Genomic DNA, 21,872 nt, shown 5'->3' with positions numbered 1-21,872 from the left:
CTATAATGAAGAAAAGAAGCTCCTACAAAATCTTCACAAAGAAGCTCCTATGACACCAGGTGGTTCATCATACACTATCATTTCCTTCTCTATGCACATCATGAAATTGCAGTTCCAATGGTCTTGCTAAAAACTCCTAACACTTCTTATATGTCCACTGTATGGATGATCCATATTATCAGTATTAACATTGTTTCACAAAAAAACAAATTTTATAAAAAAATACTGATGATGTTTTTATTTTATTTTATAATTTATATATATTACCCTGTTTCATTTATAATATACTATGTTTTTTAAGAGAGTATAATATACTACGTTTGAATTATATAAAAATACATTAATTAATTAATAAAATATTTGACATTTATGGATTATTACCAGCTCTTCCGGATGAAAATGACGAATACCTGATTAATTTCTATAAAAGTCTATCTTTCTACATCAAAAGATAATTTGCAAAAAGAAAAAGACGGAAAGACAATGCACTGTTATTTCAGTTTACTTCGAAAAAGACAAGTAACATAAATTCTGTAAGATATTGAAAGAGACTAATAACTGAAACGTGTTTCTGATTCTGAGAAGGCTTTTATTTCTATTTATTACCATAATATCAATAAGTTAAAGCTTATTACCATAATAGCAATGTCCTTGATGGTAACTATTTTTTCATTTTGCACAGCATTAAGTAAGAGTATTTTACAACCATATAAAACGAACCGAAAGAAACGGCAACCCCACCGATTTTAAAAGTGACAATTTATATGTAAAAAAAGACTAATGTCAACAAGACTTATTTGTATAATGTTACTCTAGATTCATTAAAACTTAAGGGAGAAATGATCTGAATAATTTGGAGTTAGTAAGAAAGTAAATAAAATTTAATTAAAAACTATTTTCTCTAAGGATCAAATTTAAATATTATTTAAAGGATTTAATTTTAACTTTAACATATTAATATTGTTTCTAATGATGTGATTGATTTTGTATTTTTTTTTATTGGAATGTTGATTGGGGTGAAAAAAGAAAGGGGCAATAGACAAATGAGGTTGCATCATGTGAGGAATCGAGACAAGTGCATTGCTGGCTTTGGGCGTGTGAGCATGAAAGCACACGAGGAGGTGCAAAAGATCTCAATTAACGGCTTTTATTATAGTATTTCAATATTTTTCACCCCACTAATGTAATATAATGGAAACTGGTTACATTGGACAAAGAGCATTGACTTGTAGTAGTTGTAGTAGCATAGTAGGGTCCGTCCGATGAGAGGCAAAAGAAGACAAAGATTCGCTTAACGAGGAGCCAAAGGAACCGGAAATAGAGGGTTGCCACTTGCTTTTTTGCTTTGCTTTGGGAGCCAAAAAACCAAACCAATCACACATACAAAACAAAACCCACCACCCTCTCTTCCCCTTTCCCCTTTGACAATTTTCGTTTACTCTCCCTTTCTCTTTCTTTTAGGCACTGCCTCACACCCTGTGTGTGGCGACGATTAAAGTGTTTACATGTGCCAGCAGTTTTTTGTTTGTGTCTGTGTCATGTCATGTGTGCTCTCTACTCACTGTTTCCATTTTCTAACCCCCCCGAATCCAAGGCCTAATTAGATTCCTTGGAGAGTATAGTCATTAGTCAACCACTTCCCTTCTCAATTGCTACTATACTGATATTCATGTACCATAATACCATAAACTATTATAGGAAGTTATAAAAGTACAACAACCACTTATGATTTCTTTTAGCACAATGATTTAGAAAATAAAACAAGTTTTTATTAGAATATGTAAAAATGTATTCTTCTATAATTTTAAAATGTGCTCTCATGATTTTTAATAAAATTTCTCATTTTAATTTGTTCAAGAATTATGTGAATTATTAATAACATGTTTGGAAATGATTTTCAAGAATATGCGAGGTCAATTTTTGAACCTATCAATACTGGCTTCTGCATCAATTTGAGAATTTTACTTGAAAATAAAGGATATGTGCATTATAAACTGTTGTTCAAACACACAATAAAGTAAATTTTTAATTTTGATTGGAAAATTACACTACTGGTAGTACTTACAATACTATATTTATGTTTTGATTATAGAAAAAATCTCTTAAGATGATGTGTTTTTGGTTTTATTCTCTAATTAAGTATAGAGTTTTACTTCAATAATTTATATAAGAGAAGATGTTAAAATTTACAAGTTAATTGTGACATTTTTGTTTTTATTTATTTAAAATCAACTAATATTATGTTCTATTAGATAATATTAATGGAATGAATTGATAATGAACTTTTAACATCTAATAATACTACATTATTTAGATTGAAAATGGTGTAAATTTACTGCAAAAGTTTCCAAAGAAAAACTTCAATTCTAAGTTAAAAATAACATTATAAATACAGAAGAAAATGCGTCTAAATTTTGTCAACGATTTGATATATTATATATACACGTAGTTACATAGAATAGAACACAAGAGATTTGACACTAAGGAGACCCGTGTGTGAGTTTGTGTTGTGTGGTGTGGTGTTAAGTGTCAACCATCCAACTCCAACGAACGAAGCTTCCTACTGTTTCAGCTGCCTTGACCTTTTTCAATTCCCCCATCTCCCATCTTAATATCAATTCAAAACACCCTCCAATCCAATCCAATCCAATCCAACCCAACCCAACCCAACCCCATCTCTATCTCTATCTCTTGATTCTGCAACACTGCCACGCTCTTGTTTTCCTATCCACAGTACTCTCTACACTTTCAGTTCTACAATACAAGGTACCCTTTTATTTCTTTCTTGCTTGCTTATGTTCATCCTTTTAATATGTGTGTGCCCTATTGACTGCCATTTACTTCTAGTCCCGGTGTGAAGGTGCATGATTGTTTTTTTGTTTTAAGTTCAAAGAACACTGTGAAGGAGGGTATTTGACTGATTGAAGGGGTGTTTTCAAACTTAAAGGTTTCTTTTTAATGGGCTCATACATTTATATAACTCTTTCCTAGCACGGCAGAGTTGCAATTTTTGCTAGCAAGGCTGAACAATCGTTATGTTGAAATTACTGTCATTAGAGTGGGGGAGGGAGGAGCTTGGGGAGCAAAAGGGTCGTGATGTTCTTGATTTTTGGCCTAGTAGATTCCTTTTAGATTATTACTTATTCAAGGCCACTTTTTTTATTTTATATATATATATATATATATATATATATATATATATATATATATATATATATATATATATGGTTCGATTTGGAAATCTTCATTCCCTTTGTTTTGGCTTCTGAGATTAGTAATTTAGTACCGTAGGCTTTGGAAATGGAAAAAAAGCTGATTGCTTGGTAACATCTGATTTCTTTGTGTTTCTCCACAGATTGTTCAACAATGGAATGTAATGATCAGCATGTAAGTGTAAACTTGAAGAGAAAATCACCAGAAAATGGAGAACGTGTACTCTTCAACACCTTTTCTCTTGATGACCTTAATGAAGATCTCTTTGAAAGGATACTTTCATGGCTTCCAACTTCCACATTCTTTCGCCTGAATTCTGTGTGCAAAAGATGGAAATCAGTAGCTGCTTCTGCCAGTTTCAAGCTTGCCTGCTCTCACATTCCCTCAAGGGATCCTTGGTTTTTAATGGTTGCTCCCAACCTTAACCAATCTGTTATCCTTGACTCTGCTGAAAGCACTTGGAAGAGGCTAAATCACCCCCCTCTTCTGCAAGAAGAATCTAACCAAGATTGCGTGCCAGTTGCGGCATCCGGGGGTTTGATTTGCTACCGTAAATCATCAGGAAACTTCATTGTAACCAACCCCGTGACAGGTTCTTGTAGAAAACTCCCTCCACTGCAATTTGCCTCACAAAACCAACCACTCAATGCCATTGTGATGAGCACAAGTTCCAAAGACCAACTCTCCTTCAAAATTGTGCTAGTCTTTGGTGAACTTCCAAATCTCTTGTTTAAAGTCTACAATTCAGGTTCTAACTGTTGGGAGGGTGAGACAGCATTGAGGAGAAAGACTGAAGACAATTCCATTGAATATGATTCCACTGATGACAATGTTGTGTACTTCCTCAGCAAGGCTGGATTTGTTGTGGCGAGCAACATGCAGAGAAGCCCCTCTAAGCAATTTTCATCTGTTATTACTAACAAAGATGGTCAAGAGATTGTCTATTTTCTTAGCTCCTCAGGGAATGTAGTAGCTTGCAATTTGACATGCAAGTGCTTCTTTGAGTACCCCAGGTTGTTGCCTGTTTTTAGTGAGTATTCCATTGATGTTGTGGAATGCAATGGGGAGATGCTGGTTGTTTTGTTATCAGAATTCTTAGAAATTGCAACTCTTAGGGTGTGGAAATATGATGAAGCTAGTAGAGGGTGGCATCAGATTGCAGCAATGCCTGCAGCAAATTCTCATGAGTGGTATGGGAAGAAGGCAGATATTAACTGTGTTGGTGCTGGTAACCAAATCTTCATATGCTTGAACTCCCCTGAGCTATGCACTTATGTTGTGTGTGATTTGGAGACCAACAAGTGGGTTGAATTTCCAAAATGTTGCATAAATGGAGAAGTCATAGACTTTATGTCTGCCCTTTCATTTGAGCCTCGGATTGAGGCTTCAGTGTGACAACAAAATGGCCTTGACTTTGATGATATTTACCATCCTTTTATAGTTCCCTTAGCACAAATTTTCCTATCAGTTGTAGTTGTAGTTGTACTTTAATTGTTAAAGCGAAATAGCTAGCTAGTGGAAGAGATGGAAACTAACAATGTGATTGATTGCTAACTGAGATATTTATTTTCATTGATTATTTAGGTGTATATTGTTTTCAGTGATGTTACTTTCACAGCATAACCATGTTTATGATACTTTTCATTTCTGTTGGCCTTACCTCTGATGTGAAGCATGTGTTAGTGAACGAAGTTGACGGGTACCTGCTTCACATGGGAAAACAGCTAGTTCTCTAAGCAAGCTTGCTTCTCTTTTATGTATTCCTCTATATGTGGCATACATTTATTTGGAACTTTATGAGTTGATTCAAAATGATAAAGAAAAAGTGTAGTTGCAACCAGACGGAACCAAATTTCATACGGTGACTAAAATCTGTTGGAAAAAAATAAACAAAAGATTACCTGTGTTAAATACCATGCAATGTGCTTCAACAGTTTATGACTATATTGGAAGAAGTTATGCCATTCGCACCGGACCCAAAACTTTACTTTCCTGCATTATGAATCCTTAAGGTTTTTTTACCATTGTATCTTCCTTCATTGAGCGTAATGATTTCCAAATCAACTCAAGTTAAAAATGGTGGAAGTTCATTCTCAATCATGGACTTCATTGGTGGTTCGGGTTCTTTGTTAGTGACCTGCACATCACTAATACACATTGAAGCCTCATAAAAACATAAAAGGATTGGTGGTGGCAATAAAAACATGAGATGAGAACAACAGTGGAATTCGAGGAACAGTGGAGAATTTTGTTGATTATTACGAGGTTTACAATATGTATGAATTTTTATTTTAAAAAAAACTAATATTAAAACGGATTGAGATCTATTTGACATAAGAAAATTTTCTGCTTCAAATCTGCCCACATGATCAGAGTAATGTATTATTCATTATTTAGTATGTCAAAAACTCTCATATTTGGAATTGAGGTCAATAATAATTTATAAAAATCCTCTTTTCTTAAATCATTGATGCATGAATAAAACCATGACAGGTTATCGACCATTGAGCCGAAAGGGTCATCGGTCGTTGATCCCCAAAGCAAATAGTACTACGAATGCATTAACTTATTCAATCCACTCAGGTATCTTTTAATAGATGGTGCCTAAAACAGAGGAATAATATATAAAAATTATCAATGGTTATTTCCTCTACGTTGCTTAGTTGTTGATACTTGATAGTATTATTTTTAAAATAGCAAATTTTTATAAGTAATATCGATCCATTAATATTTGCATCATGTGTCGTGTTTGATATAGTAGATGAAGGTTTCTTTTTGCTGGATGTTGGGGAATGATTGTCCGTCATTATGTCATCATGAAGATCCAAGTGAATGTTTCTTGTTCAGTTTTTTAAGTGGTTGATATATTTAGTGCAGACGGGTTCAATTTTGCTAATTTCTGAAAGTTGTTTATTTTGGGTTGGGGGTGCTGCTTTTACAGTTGTACCGATTCTTGTTAATACTTTTTAGGTGGTCACTTCTTGTGTTCATTCTATTTCTTCTGTTTAATAAAATGTTTTGCCTTTTAAAAAAAACATTAAAAGAGTTAAATATTTTTTCAAAAATCATCATCATAATATGATAATTTTCTCTCTTTTTATAAAAAAATATTTATTCGTCTTTCTTATTTTATTCACCAATATGTGTTATTCTCTTTGTCATTAATCTTTTACCTGTTGACAAAATGTTAAATAAAATTGATGAAGATAGTTTAATAAATTATTTCGAATCTCAAAAAATTTAGATAACTTTTATGTAAAATCATAATAACCTTAATAAATTATTTATTTTAAAAAATCTTTAAATTTACTTTAAACTTAAATAAACATTTGGTGGTGCTAAACTTCTAATAATTGTATTTGTAACAGCGCCCAAATCGGACAGTTTTTCTTCCCTTGCCCCTTGTGCACATTTGCCAAATACTTAATGACACTGTATTTGTATGCTGTTTTTAATATTTGTGGCATTTTGTGAAAGGGCTTAGCTGGCTTCCATTCAGCTCAATGTCCCTAAAAGGCTAAAACCCACAATTTTGTCAATGGTCTACTTAAGTCATTGGAGTTGCTATTTGCCCCTACAAGAATTGCTATCGATCCCTATTAACTTTAAATTCCATGGAAAATACCGTTTTACCCCTCAATACAAAATCACCACACCCTCTCTCTTCCCCCCTTCACCTTTGTTGAAATATACAACAAAATCACAATTTTTTTTAAAGTTGAAACAAATACACAATGAAAACGTGATTTCACATATAAAATTTGAAGCAAAATCATGATTCTCTTTCAGATTTTGTATGAAAAATCATGTTTACATTGGACTTTTAAAGTTAAAATGAATACACAAAGGAAATGTGATTACATGAAAAATGACATTTTTGAAAAAGAAAAAGTTACAACCACTTGGTAGGGGGACAATAACGTTATAACAATGGTGTTGGGACCAATAACAACTCTCTTAACTCATTGATCACTTTAAGTTTATGGCTGCTCTCAAAATTCAGACATTAAAATTAAATCTAAATATTATTTTTTTCAATAAGGATAAGGCATATCCTATACTAGAACTTATATCATGTTAAAATTCACAATTCTTCAATTCAAGCGTTCAGATTTTGTCCAAAATCTACCGCAATTTACAAAAGTTGGAGAACTAGTTGGCCAAAAAAATTAAGAATTCAAAGAACATTTTTTTGTAAAAAAAAAATCAAGAACAAACTTTCTCTAACAACAAAAAGATATGAAAGAACAGGAAGATGAGAAAAGGAACCTTTCAATTGCCCATTGTTGTCAAACGATTGTGTTTAAATGAGATGCAATCTTTTCCCTACTGTCTTAGTCTCCTTAGTCTTAGATTAAAATTGTTGGAATTCAATTCTAAATGATGAGATTCAATCAATCAATCTAATTTCATTATGACACGCAATCATCAATCTTTATCACATGTTTTCCATTCATTCATGTAGAGAGAGAGAAATTACTGTACAAAGATGAATAGAACCCCTTTCTGTTTCCATACTCAAAATCATGATAAAAATTAATTGTGAAAGTGTACCTGGATTAACCGTAATGGAATGATGATGAAATATTGATTAGAAGACTAAGCGTTCCTCTTACAAATGGGGATCATTATCCCAAATTTGATGATTATAATTTGGCCCCTCAACAAATTATAATATTACTGATGTTATCTACACAATTAATCTTTCATGACATATATGTCCTTAGCCATACTTTTATATTGATTAAACCACTCTATTATATAATGATCCTAACTCATTTAATTATGTGATATATATATGACCAAAAATTGCTAACAAAAATATCTTAAACCCAATAAATTAATTGTTAGTAAATTTGTCCCGATTACAAATGTTAAAAATTATTTATTAAATCATTCAAAGTAGCTTATAAGTAAATTAAAGGAGCTTATAAGCTCCATAATAGGCTTATCAAACACAAGCTAAGGCTATTGTAATAGATTGATAGCAAACAATGGCTACACATCATGAACTGAATACATAACATGTTAAGCAGTATGATTAAGCAACCTTCAAAGGCCAACAAACAAACTAAACCCAGCCCGCTTGGATAGCAATGTCTATCATGACATTGACATTGACATGGTAGTGATGTGTGTTGCTCTTTACGTTTTATGGTCGTACTCTTTGGAACTAGTTGCATTATTTTATGCATAAAAGCTTAGATATACACCATGTTGAAGAATCAAATGCTTGAAGATATACCATACATCAAACCCATATTCTATCATTTTCATTACTTTAATCTTACTGCATCAAATGCTTGCATATTTGTACCATACAACATTAATTCTAAATTCTCTAACACTTACAATATTAAAAATAGATGATTTTTATTTTACTAACACTGGGAACAATAGCAAACTAGCATAAGGGATTGGAAACCGAAACAACCTTCATAAACTCCTCATCAGATTCCAGAGCGCTCATTATATGTGGCAAAAGGCCCACTTCCAAATCGATGCTTCCCCCTCCTTCACGACCTGGGTATGATGTCACTTTCCCATGAAATTTGTTGGCATAACCACTTCTCACTGCTACAGCTTTCCCCATTCCAAACTCATTTCCATACATGTTGAACCTGGGTGAGCTACTTATCAACACATCGTACGGATCCATGGGCTGACCAATTTGATAGATTAAAGGACACTGTAACCACTTTTTGAGTGATTGCAGAACCACTTTGTCGTTATGGTTTGTAACAGCCAGGTGCAACTTCCATGCAGCCCATCCTAGATTGTTCTCAAGTAATTCCCCTACTGTTGTTTGTGCATTCAACCTACTTACTGAGTTTCCAAAGTATTGCTGAGGCAAAGGTGGTTCCATTCTTGTTCGATTGTTTGCGGTTAACCTGCAACTTGTTCTTTGCTCATAAGGTAGGGAACATGCACGAGTTATGCATCTCCAAACAAGTGCTGATAGTGACTGGAATGAAGAGATTTTTGTGGTATCGGATTCCATGTTGGCCTTTGCTTTCAGTCTTGCAATAGACTCTGCTGAGAAGTGGAAGACTCTCTCCCTCATCAAGGGTGCTTCAATTCTGCTGATAAACTCGTCATGATGTTTGAAAGGAAGATTTATTGGTGGAGCACAATCATTCGGAAACCAGCGGCTGAGAATAGGTTGGTGTGAAATGGGAACATCAGTGTCGTGCCCTTTAGCATGAGCTTGAAAGATCTGAGACCATGTATTGAAGAAATTCCAATAAGAGGTGCCATCACCGACAGCGTGATTCATGGAACAACCTAAGAAAACACCATCAACTATTTCGGTGACTTGGATGGACAAAAGGGGCATGGTGTGACCATCATGGTTGACTGCTTTGTGGTGGTCAAACAATGACTGAACAACGAGTGGGACGTCAACGGGAGAGAGGATGTCAGATATGGTCATATCCAGAGTTGCATAGATGAATCTGGCTCCATCACTGTTTTTGGAATCAACAGAAACAGCATAAGAAGGAGGGTCTTGGGATTTTTGGGTGACAAGGCGACCAGCCAAAGGATAAAAATGGGAGAGAGTGAGAGAAAGAGAGTGTTTGAGCTTCTCCAAGAGATTCTCTATGAAATCATGTTGATCAACAAGAGGTGTGGGTTTCTTGAAGAGTAGACCCTTCTGGATATAGTGCTTAGACAACATAACAATATCCCATTGTGTTAAATGACATATTTGGTTTGACACTTGGGTTAAACCATGTGGTTTGACGAAGCATTCTGAAATGCGTTGAACGACAGGGGTAGTAGTCATGAGGCAAATAGGGGCACAGACAATTTAGATTTGTGTTGCAGACTGCTTAGAGATGTAGTATTATTAATTTTCTTTGGGAACTCTGAACCAAATAAATAGTATGGATGTACATATGCAAACTCTTAAATAGAAAAAAGCAAACGCCTTTTCGAGATTTACTTGGAAACTTGTACTTATTAAAATAGCGGAAACTCTTAAATAGAAAAAAGCAAACGCCTTTTCGAGATTTACTTGGAAACTTGTACTTATTAAAATAGCGGAAACCGGAAAGGTATTAGAGAATGACCGGGGGAGGAGAAAGCAAATGCGTTTTTGAGTTTGCTACAAAACTCTGCCCATTACAATATAATTTAGAATCACACCAAATAAAGAATATAATTTAGAATATTTTGCTTTCACATTTTAAATCGTGCTTTTTAAGGAGTTATTTTTTAATGATCGAGGGTGCTTTTATGTTAAATAATATTAAAAGTTACAATTATAGGCCTCATAAAATTTATCCAGATTATATAATACTACTAATGTTTTTTTTTTTAAGAACTACTTATGTTTCTTATTGAGTTTAGTTTATTATTTTGAGATTTACTAGTAAACTCTTGGAAAATGTGACGTTGATTAACATTAAGGTGGAGCAGAGTAAAGGTATCTTTTTAATCTTGAAATGTATTTTTAAAATACACATATGAAAAACTAATATATATATATATATATGTAATATCATATGTATTATAATTTTTTTGCATTTAGATAACAAAACTAAACTTGTATCCATTAAAATAAAGTTCAAGTTTTATGCATATTGTATAGTTTTTTTGGGGTACAAGGGATTCTAGTATACATACTGGCTACATATATAGTACATATGGTACATTGATAATGAGTCTTATACTGGGGTGAGTTATTTTTTGTTGATTATAGATTGCTTTTGTTGCCTCTGGGTAAAGTTTCTATGGCTACAACCCGTGTTATATTTGCAACAGAGCTATTTGGCGAGTATGATGGTTACTATGTTGTGTGTATTTGGGTACTTCTGGTACCCGCTTTGTATGACTCTTTTACTCCCTGATTGTATATATTGCTTTGTTTTGTCAAGAAAAAAAAAGTTTTATACACATTAAAAAATATTCTAAATATGATTTTAAAATAATTATTAAAAAATTGATAATTCTGCCATATATATTAATATATGATTGAATAATTATACAATAAATTCATTTTAATTAAATTATTAAAACATTTTTAAATGAGAAAAGAAAACGTAATTGAAAATAGCAAATTCGTCGAGTGTTCAAACGCACACCCGTCTTTTAGCATCTCCCTTCTTTATAGTTTGGGTTTCGCTAATTAAATAATTAAAATCGGTCTTCGTTTTAATGAAGATAAATTAAAGAGAATATAATATTTTCTATTACTAGCTGTTTTAGTTAGAGTAATTAATAAGAATTGAGTAATGATATCTTTCATTGTAAGAGCTTCAAAAAATTTCAGCAAAAAAAGAACTTCAAAAAATAGACGTCATAAAATGAAAATACGCATGTTTAAATGAGAAAAAATAGTTTTAAAACTTATCTCTTTCAAAAAAAATAGTTAAATTTGTTACACGACGGTAGATTAGTTATTTGTTCATTTGTTCAAGAATTTTGAATACATTCAATATTATTAACTTCTTGAATTTTTTTTATGGAATTTCTGTCATATATAAAAAATGATATATTGACAGGAAATATTTATATTTTATTCATTCAAACTCAAAACTGATTGATCTAATCTTCTTGGTAAGATGTTAATAGAGGTAAGAAATATTAAATGATACATTACGTACGTATGAACATTGTCGATCTGTTATCATAAATTATGATATATTTTTATAATAATTATCTTTAAAGTCATATTTAAAATATAATTTCGAAGGAGAAGAAAGCAAATGCGTTTTGGAGATTTGCTACTAAACTCTGCCCATTAGAATAACACCAAAAAATGAATATAATTTAGAATATTTTGCTTTCACATTAAAGACACGCTTTCAAGGAGTTATTTTTTAATAAAATTGTTTTGATCAGCTTTATGTTAAATAATATTAAAAGTTACAACTATAGGCCTCATAAAAGGTATGAAAGAATTATTGTTGGGAGGAGATATGACTCTTATGAGTGCTACTAGATTTTTTGGAAGAATTTTAAAATCTTAGTGATCGATCAAAATACTCTTTTATAATTATATGCATAAAAAAAGTTATCCAAATTATACCCAAAAAAAAAGTTATCCAGATTGTGCAATACTACTAATATTGTTTTTTTTTTTTTTGGAAGAGCTACTAATGTTTCTTATTGAGTTTAGTTTATCATTTTGAGATTCAGTAGTAAATTCTTGGAAAATGTGACGTTAACATTAAGGTGGAGCAGAGTAAAGGTATCTTTTTAATCGTGAAATGTATTTTTAAAATACACATTTGAAAAAAAAAATATATGTATACACGCAGTATTTTATGTATTATAACTTTTTTACATTTAGATAATAAAATTATAGACTTGTATTCATTAAAATAAAAGTTTTTATACACATTAAAAACTATTCTAAATATGGTTTTTAAAATAATTATAAAAAATTAATAATTCTAGCCTATGTATTAATCTTTAATTGAATAATTATATAATAAATTCATTTTAATTAAATTATTAAAACATTTAAAATGAGAAAAAAAAACTTATTTGAAAATAGCAAATTCGTCGAGTGTTCAATCGTCTTTTAGCGTCTTCCTTCTTTATAGTTTGGATTTCGCTAATTAAATAATTAAAAGGGGTCTTCGTTTTGATGAAGATAAATTAAAGAAAATATAATATTTTCTATTAGTTATTTATTAAAAATTGAGTAACGATATCTTTTGTGTAAGAACTTCAAAAAAATCAGCAAAAAAAGAACTTAAAAAAATCTCATAAAATGAAAATACACACGTTTTAGTGGGAAAAATAGTTTAAAACTTATCTTTTTTAAAAAATAAATAAATAGTTAAATTTGTTATTCAACGGTAGATAAATTATTTGTTCAAAAATTTTGAATACATTAAATATTATTAACTTCTTGAAAGTTTTTATGACTTTTTAATATTTATTTTTTAACCATTCAAACTCAAAACTGAGTGGTATACTCTTCTTGCTAAGATGTCAATAAAAGTAATAAATATTAAATGATACATTAGGTATGCCAACATTGTCTGATTTGTCATCACAAAGTATAGCGCCATCAAAGTTATAAATTTATTATGGCATTTCTCCATCATATTACATGGAAAGTATCGGTGGGGTACAATCACTGTTCTTCTATCTTTTTTTTTTTTTTTAAGATACACTGTTCTTCTATTTAATTTAACTATTATGTCATAAAGTCAGTCCTGCAGCCGCCTCAATAGACTGCCAAAAATTTCACATACACGAATCTGAAAAATTCTGTTGTTTATTCTCTTCCATTAAAAAAACACATATCGGTAAAATAAAATAAAAAAAAAATCTCACTTTAGTAAGTAGTGACACCCTCTATTTCTACTTCTAACAAGTTTAGACTTCAGTAGGAAATCTCTAAATCATGATTTGAATAAATGTAATAAAAAATAAGTTTTTGACTGAACTATAATTTAGGATGTAGTACTTTTATTAACTATACAATCTATACAACAACTTAAACTTTTTTCGATCTTATAGACATATAATCTTTTTTATTTTTTTTTCTAAACATATAATGTTTCTTAATTAGAGAAATAAAAAAATGAAACATAATTTGAGTCACAGCTTTTGACTGATACTATAGTTTCGTATTGTCCCACATCACGTTGCAAATGCTATATCAATATAAATTTTTCTTATATTTAAATATGTTTTTTATCCTTTAAAAAGTGAATTTTTTTATTTGATTTTATTATTTTAACTTTATACATATAATAGAGAATAAAAATACATAATTTTCTAATTTTAAAAAAATAGAAATTAATTTTAAAAATATCACATTTTAAAGGATAAAAAACATACCTATGCCTTATAATGTAATGTATTAGAATCTTTTTAATGAGTCGTGTTACATTCAATTGCAATCTTTTGATCATGCGGAAAAAAAAATTGTATTTTTCTTACATAAAAACTTAGGGAGGATGGTATTCTACTCCACTGCAGAAAAAATCTTTAGACTCAAAAAATATTGATAGAGATATTATATTTATCTCACTTCAAAGAAACAAGTGAAGAAATATGTAAATTATTAAAGGGATTGAAGTTTAACTGCAAAACATAAACTCTTACTATTTAAAGAATTAGGGTGTGAGTGCTCTTGAAGGTTGATGTTAACTGGAGTGCAAAATAAATGAATGATCTTTATGTTGCATGCGAGAAAAGTTTGGTGAAATCAAAACATCAACATCTTCCTTATATGTGTTATACCTATTTTCTTCCCTTGAACTGTTTGATAAGATACAAACATGAGATTTATCAAAACCAAACAAGGAAGTGCCTAAAATAGTGAGAGTCTTTGATGGCGTTATTTTATCAAAACAAAACAAGGATTTAAACATTTGAAGTTATTTATCATATGTAATTATGTACAAATTAATTGATCTTTCAATGACAAAAATGTCCATATAAGTTGAAACTCCTGCGAACTCCCTCCTGTTCATACAAGCTAGTGATCATGTATTACTAGACAGAGATGTTTGTAAATTGTAATGATCTCTTGAACATTCATTAGAAGATTAAGAGTGGGAGGAAAGTGAACACGATGGATGCATTTTACGTTATAGTAATAGTAATGATTTCTTGCGGTTAGTAGTCTTACCATCATTGGTAAGTATCGATTCTCCACTTAAACCCTTTTAATTTATTTACAAGATGTCAAGATCAGTAATAATATATAAATACATAATTCAGTTTAAGTTTCAATATTTATTGCCTAGTTGGTGTTCAAGTTTAACACTGTCGAGTACAGGGGAAATTAGCAAACTGCACTCATGAACTCCTCATCTGATTCCAATGCGCTCATTGTATCAGGAGAAAGGCACAATTCCAAATCAATGCTTCCACCTCCTTTATGGCCCGAGTATGATTTCACTTTCCCATCAAATTTGTTGGCATAACCACTTCTAACCGCCACCCCTTTCCCCATTCCAAATTCATTTCCATACATGTTGAACCTTGGCGAACTACCCATCATCACACAATACGGGTAAGAAAAAAACGACCAATTTGATATATGAAAGGAGACTCTAACCACACTTTGAGAAAATCCATAACACCACTAGCATTATGGTTTGCAAAAGCAAGGTGCAACTTCCACGCTGCCCATCCTAAACCATTCTCAAGCAACTCCTTGTCGTGGCTTCACCACTCACCGCTTAAAGAGCATTCTGAGGGCCCTCAGAACACCCCCCACCTTGTTTTCCTTGCTAGCTGATTCATCTCCCAACAAAGCAGCAACCTCGTCACGACACAACCCATAGTCTGCCCGATCCTAGCCAATTTATCAATAGTACATACACTGAAAACACTCACAACAAAATTCTTAAACTCATTATCTGTTTGAAAAAGATTCAATACGTGAGAGGCTCTCCAAAACCTGACGATAAGCTTGTAGTGCCACTCTTAGGACAACCCTAGTGAGTCTTTTCAGTACAGCCTACCATCATTTGGCCTAACCAAAGCTGACTTCTCATCGGTTGGGTTGCAACAATATTATTATTCGTTGCTGGTTCAGATTCAATTAATATACCTGCGTTAATCAAATGGAGAAGAATCCCAGCAAACAAAACATCCTTTTGGAATTAAAGAACCTTCATTCAACTTTACACAGGAAACTATGCCATGTGAGTCCACGTTAAATCTCTTAACCCTGAAATTGCAATCATAAACATAGTAACTTCATCTCCGGTTTATAAAATGTATCCCTCGGTAGTGTCTCGTTAATTCCAAGACCAGCTAATAAGCTCCCTGCTGATCCATCATCAGCAGGGTCTTTCAGGAGCCCTCTCGGAGCTCTTTTGAAAACCCTGATGATCCCAATGATGGTCATATTTGACTTCAGATGTTTCTTCATAACCAGAGGCTAGGGTTTGCGAGCACCAGGTTCTCAGCCTCATTAGAAGGAACACTTGTACGTTTCTCCATGAATTCAGCAACTTCCCTTTCCAAGCTAGGTACCCTGATTAGTGATAACAATAGGAAAGGTCTGGTTAGACTCAGAAGCAGGGATGAACAACGGCTTATCCTCATCCTCGTGATCGGAAACATTGTTGCATGTTAAGGACCCCGTCCGTTGGTTCAATAGCACCTTCCTTCACTTGAATTAATTGAACAAACATGTCGGCAAGTTTCTTAGCGGAAGGTTTCATGGAAGAAAATTTAAAAGGGGACGTGAAAATATGGAAGAAATAGTATAAGTATACAAATTAAGAGAACGAAAAAATTTGCTATCCAAGAGAACGTAGGACTAGTTTAAAGGTTGTGCATGCCATCCATATACATATAGTCTCTTAATAGATTTATTTCCTAGGCTACTATATTAATTAAGTGCAACTTTCGATCTAGTCACTTACGCGTGATGCGCTTTTCTCGTGTAATGCATGAACTTTGTATTTCCCATGTGCATTAATTATTATTATTATCATTTCCAAGAATTTAACAAAATTTATGTACTACTCCTTTTTAATTACTAAAATGTCTTAGTGTATACGTAGTAGAAATAAAAAAAGACTCCTTTTTAATTAAATTTTAATTTAAAAAGTACTGTACAATAAATTTTCACGGTGCTAACTAAATAGTTATAAAAATATTCTATTTTCACGGTGCTAATAAATTTTAGTTAAAAAAGTACTGTACAATAATTTTTACTTTCAATAATAGGGTCTTACTTACTAAATGAATGCTTATTACAGTAGTATTTTTTTTCATTTCTTCTTTTGTAATAGGGTCTTATTAAGAACATTGGTTAAGAAATTTAAAAATAAAAGTTTTTATTGGAAATCATATAGAAACATATTTAGAAATCTTAAAAGAGTGTAATTTTATGCATTTTAATAAATGTATAAATTAATAAAAAAAAATTAGGTGAAAAGTGAAGATAAAATTGACAAAAGAATAATTAATGCTAAATTAGAAAAATTATGTCTTTAACCATTTGTTATTAGAAAAAAATCATTAAATTAAATATTTGAAAATATATTAACATATCACTGATTTGAATGAAATTATGTTTGATTTTTTAAAACAAATTAACTTGAGTTTAAATCTTATATATATATATATATATATATATATATATATATATATATATAATTGGTTGGAAAACTTTACCTTGATCAATTAGTTTTTCTGTCATAAATTAGTTATCAGCAAAATAAATAGATATTAATTACATTAATAAGATGTAATAAGATGGTAATAAAATATATCTAAAAATATAAATACTTTTTATTCACGATAAAAAAAATATTATTTATAGATGCTAAAAATCAACGTTAAAAATTTAAGTTAACATTTTTTAATATGAAGACAACTTATTATTATCTATTAAATAATAAATTCCATACTAATGAACGAAAGCGAAACAATTAAGGAAGTGTTTGGTTTGGTTGTTTTCTGTTTTTATTTTCACTGAAAATAGAAAATGATGACTGAAATGTGTTTGGTTGGATTTCTGTTTTCATTTTCAGTGAAAATATTTTTCCAAACGAACCAAAAACTAAAAACAATAAAATATCGTTTTTAGTGTTTTATGTTGAAATCAGGAACTTCATATTAACTAAAATGAAAATGCGGTGGTAAGGAATATAATTTTAAGTAAATCTAAAAATACATTTCCTTTTGAAAACGTATTTTCAATGTTTTTATTTTTTGAAAATAGAAAACAAGAAGTCAAATCAAATATGTTTTCAGAATTCTAATTAATCTTTTAAAAATAAAAACAATTTTCAGAAAATGAAAATAAAAAATAAAAATACAAACCAAACACACCCTAAATTAATATAAATAAATGATTTGGGTATTAATTAGAGATGATAATATGATAAAAGAGTACTCGTTTCAATGTAAAAAAAAGTTTTTAACAAATTTCTAGACTTTAACACTATGTTTGGTTGATTAAGAAAAGTAAAAAAAAAAAATAAAGAAAAAAGAAAGAAAGAGAAAGTAAATAAAGACAATAAAAAATGAAATAACTTTTTTAGTTGTTTTGGTATGAGAAAAAGTAAAAAAGGAAGGAAAGTATAAGTTTTTCCCCTTGTTTTATTGGATAGAATATAAGAGGAAAAATTGTATATTTATAAAAAGATAAACAAACATTTTGATTCCTAAAAATACAATTCATTATAATTTAGGTATCTGAAAGTATTAAATTTAAAAAAAATTCCTAAAAATATAATTTATTTATCACTTTAGTCTTAATTACTGTTAAAAAATATTTTGTTAATTAAACTTAATACCCGTGTTTATGTAACATACTACCTGTCTATGTAACATATGCTGGTATATACATAAATGATACATGGCAATTTATTGTATAAGTGATATCTGAAAATGTGTAACAGTTTAGTTAAAAACCAAAATGCTAATAACTGAACCGTAAGTCAATTATCATCCTCTTGGCAAAAGATACAATATTTTGTTGTTGGTTTTTATTGTTAAAAAGACATTTTCCTTTCACAAATTATCAACCTTTTGGCCTCCACAATATAACTGTGACGTAAATGAACTGTGCACAAGGTTTTTCTTTTAGATTATTTGTTGGTACATAGAACCATAACGGAGAATACATATCGAGGGAAAAAAAAAGTCGGCGCTGCATTGCATCTCATCTATATATATGTTGTTCTTATCGATCATATATATCCTTATGTGAAGAGGATGGGGTATCAAAAATCAAATCAATAGCTATCAAGAATGCAAAAGTACCTTTAATGCTTATATTTCACATAAAGATCGTTTTTTCTAGAGTTTGATCGGTTGCAACTTGCCATTTAATTTGAAAACCATCGCCTAAGAAGGAAAAGATCGACATCCAATATACTTATTCTACATTTAGTAATAGAATATATATAATGTTTGTATATCATTACTGGTGTAAAAATATGAAAAGGATCCTTCAACTTGGTACTTAGCTCCCAGTCACACCTCTCTATCAATGTCAATGAACCTTGTTCTCACACCATTCCTCTAATGAGACTCCACTCCCTTTTATTATTATCATTATTATGAAAGCAAATGGCATTGCACGGCAGGAGGATACTGCTGGAAGAAGGAAAGGTGGCTGCAGATTAAAACAAAACACATATAAGTGGTCCCACCACCATGCCTACTTATAGTTGAAAGTGACCCAACAATTTGGGCGGTTAATTGAGGGAGACAAATGGTGTGTGCCTCTGCATTCCAATTCATAAATGACTATTAAATCTTGCTAGCTATCACATAATCACACCACCATTAATTATAGTAATTGGTATATTTACTCCTTCTCCAACCCAAGTGGAGACCACTTTTTTATTTCAGAGTTCAAGTTCAAGGGACCTTTCATTTTTGCCCTCCCATCATCTTTTTCTTACCTCATTAGGGTTAAGAACAGCGGCCATATACTTTCAGGAGTTCTTTAGTTTATATTTTGCATGTCTTCGTTCTTCGTGATCAGTTTTTTTTTATATCATATTTTAACTTTTTAAATCATATAATTTATCATTTAAAATATATTTTCTAATTATTTAAAAACTTTAAATTGATTCTTTTTTATTTTTTACATTTAAGTTGTTTGTGTTATTAAATTAACCGTTTTTTTTATTTTTACGTTATTTTTTTTCCATGTCAAGTCTCTATTGTTTGTATCAAATTTATGGAGCTTGATGCCTTGATGAACAAGAATTAGATTTAGGGGAGGAATTTTCCCCTTGCAATATGATGTTGGATTTGAGGATGTACCTATTTAATATCCAACTGTGCTTTAAATAAAATTGTGGAAGGAATTATGCCATGCAATATTATTCATTAAATTACAAAGTTGCATTTTTCTGTCAAAAAATGTTGTACACAATTCTTTAAAATTTGTTATATCATATATGATACAATGACATGTTTGTTAGACCAAGTTGAAACAGCACGAAATATAATGTAACTTTTTTTTTCTTTTATTATGCGGTTTTTGAAATTCTTTTAAATTCTCTTACATCAACTAATTCTTATTACCCTAAATAAAAATCAGAGTTTTGAGGTTGTAGAGTTTAAGCGTCTTTCTTGGATAACATGAAGTAGCATGAGAGTAATAATTTGTGTGAACACACTCCCTGTAGTGACATTGACTTTTGCTGCATCATTTTAATCTTATTACATAAACTCATGGAGATATACAATATTAAAAAGGACCAAATGCTTAGAGCTGTAGTATGATACATTGAACCCTTGTTGCCTCAAACACTTGCGTATCTTGCCATTAGTTGCCATGTAGTTATGATAGTTTTAGATTATTTGACACTACAACAAAATTGGCCATGGAAATGGTCGATGTAAAACTGCAAGAATTTTTTCTGACAGTTGTTAAACTATAAATGTACTTTTGTCACGCATTATCATCGTAGGCGCCCCTCCTCTTGACTCTTGTTCATTTTTTATTTTTTTTTTTATTTCTCTTCTCTTCTCCCCCTTTTCTCTCCCCTTATTTTCTTCATCTTTCTTCCTCCCCTCCTTTTATTTCTCTTTCCATGAAAACCAACCCCAACTTACTTTACGAATGTAGGTCGGTAAAAAGTATTAGTAATTCATTTTTTTAGCTTTTATCAGACTGATTTTTTGGTATTTTTTTATTATTAGTATATTGTATATAAATTTCGTAAACTTAAAGCAAATTTTCGTCATACTATTAATAATATTATATAAGTTATTACCATTAATAATAATAAGATTTTTTTTAAAATTGTGCATCAATTCAATAAATAAATAAAAAATCAATACATGCCATAGTTTAATTTCAGTGTATGTATCTACATGAGAGTTCAAGACATGGCCTGTGGTGAGTGGTGATTCCTTTCCTGACGTTCCCACGTGGCAACTTCAATCCGATTGGAGTATGGAGCCGTAGACAACGTGGCATGACCAGTGGCATCATTTTCAGTAAAATCAAAATAAAAAGAAATAAAAAATTATTGATATAATTAATTCAACACTTAAATCTTTTAATTATGATCTAAAATTTTATCACAACTTAGAATATAAAATCACAATTAAAAGTATAATTTTATCTTAAAATTGAGCAATCTAATCAAAACAGATTAATTAAATAACAAATAAAAAACTTTAAATATCTCATTAAAAAAATTAAATATTCAATTTTGAATCATCACATCACATCAATTCCGTCACCACCTGCACTTGGTCTCACGGGATGACCCCTGAATCAGCCAGCGCCCTTGATATTTCTCCTAGTACAATACTATAATTATTAAAATAGATTAAATTACTTTTTTCTATCTCTCTTGTTAGATTCAATTTGATATTTTAAATTTTTAATTAGAATATTTTATTTTCACAAGTTTTAATTAAATATCTTATTTTTTAAGGATAGATTCAACTTAATCTCATTTTTAAAATTAAATTTGTTCTCTCTTTTAAAATATTAGGAGTTTACGAAAAAAGTGAGATTAAATTAAAGTTATTTTAACAAATAAATGATGTAATTGAATATTTTAAAATAAAAAGATCAAATTCCATTCATTAAATAATTTTTTTGAAAAATAATAATTTAACCTTTTAAATAAGGTTGCTTATTATGAGAAACTCTAAATAGGATTGTCTAATTTAAGAATTTTTTTTTAGGTATAACCGATGATTTTCAGACAAAATAAAATTCTTTTAAAAAATTAATA

At 30.6% G+C, this 21,872-nt stretch overlaps 2 protein-coding genes across 2 annotated transcripts; one reads left to right on the top strand and one right to left on the bottom strand.

The window, feature by feature from the left end:
* Positions 1 to 2,479: 2,479 nt before the first annotated feature.
* Positions 2,480 to 4,850, top strand: LOC114408878 (F-box only protein 13-like). Its single transcript, XM_028372075.1, has 2 exons — positions 2,480 to 2,766; positions 3,356 to 4,850. Exon 2 carries the CDS (start codon positions 3,367 to 3,369, stop codon positions 4,606 to 4,608), a length of 1,242 nt encoding a protein of 413 aa, XP_028227876.1. The 5' UTR covers positions 2,480 to 2,766; positions 3,356 to 3,366; the 3' UTR covers positions 4,609 to 4,850.
* A 3,581-nt stretch (positions 4,851 to 8,431) lies between these two features.
* On the bottom strand, positions 8,432 to 10,152 carry LOC114408877 (uncharacterized acetyltransferase At3g50280-like). The gene has a single exon (XM_028372074.1). The coding sequence runs from the start codon at positions 9,998 to 10,000 to the stop codon at positions 8,618 to 8,620; it is 1,383 nt and encodes a 460-aa protein (XP_028227875.1). The 5' UTR covers positions 10,001 to 10,152; the 3' UTR covers positions 8,432 to 8,617.
* Between the last annotated feature and the right edge of the window lie 11,720 nt (positions 10,153 to 21,872).

This window comes from Glycine soja, chromosome 4, assembly GCF_004193775.1.
Source record: "Glycine soja cultivar W05 chromosome 4, ASM419377v2, whole genome shotgun sequence".
In the NCBI taxonomy this organism is placed as follows: domain Eukaryota; kingdom Viridiplantae; phylum Streptophyta; class Magnoliopsida; order Fabales; family Fabaceae; genus Glycine; species Glycine soja.
Note: the sequence above shows the minus strand (reverse complement) of the source record. Positions and strands in the feature narration are given on the sequence as shown.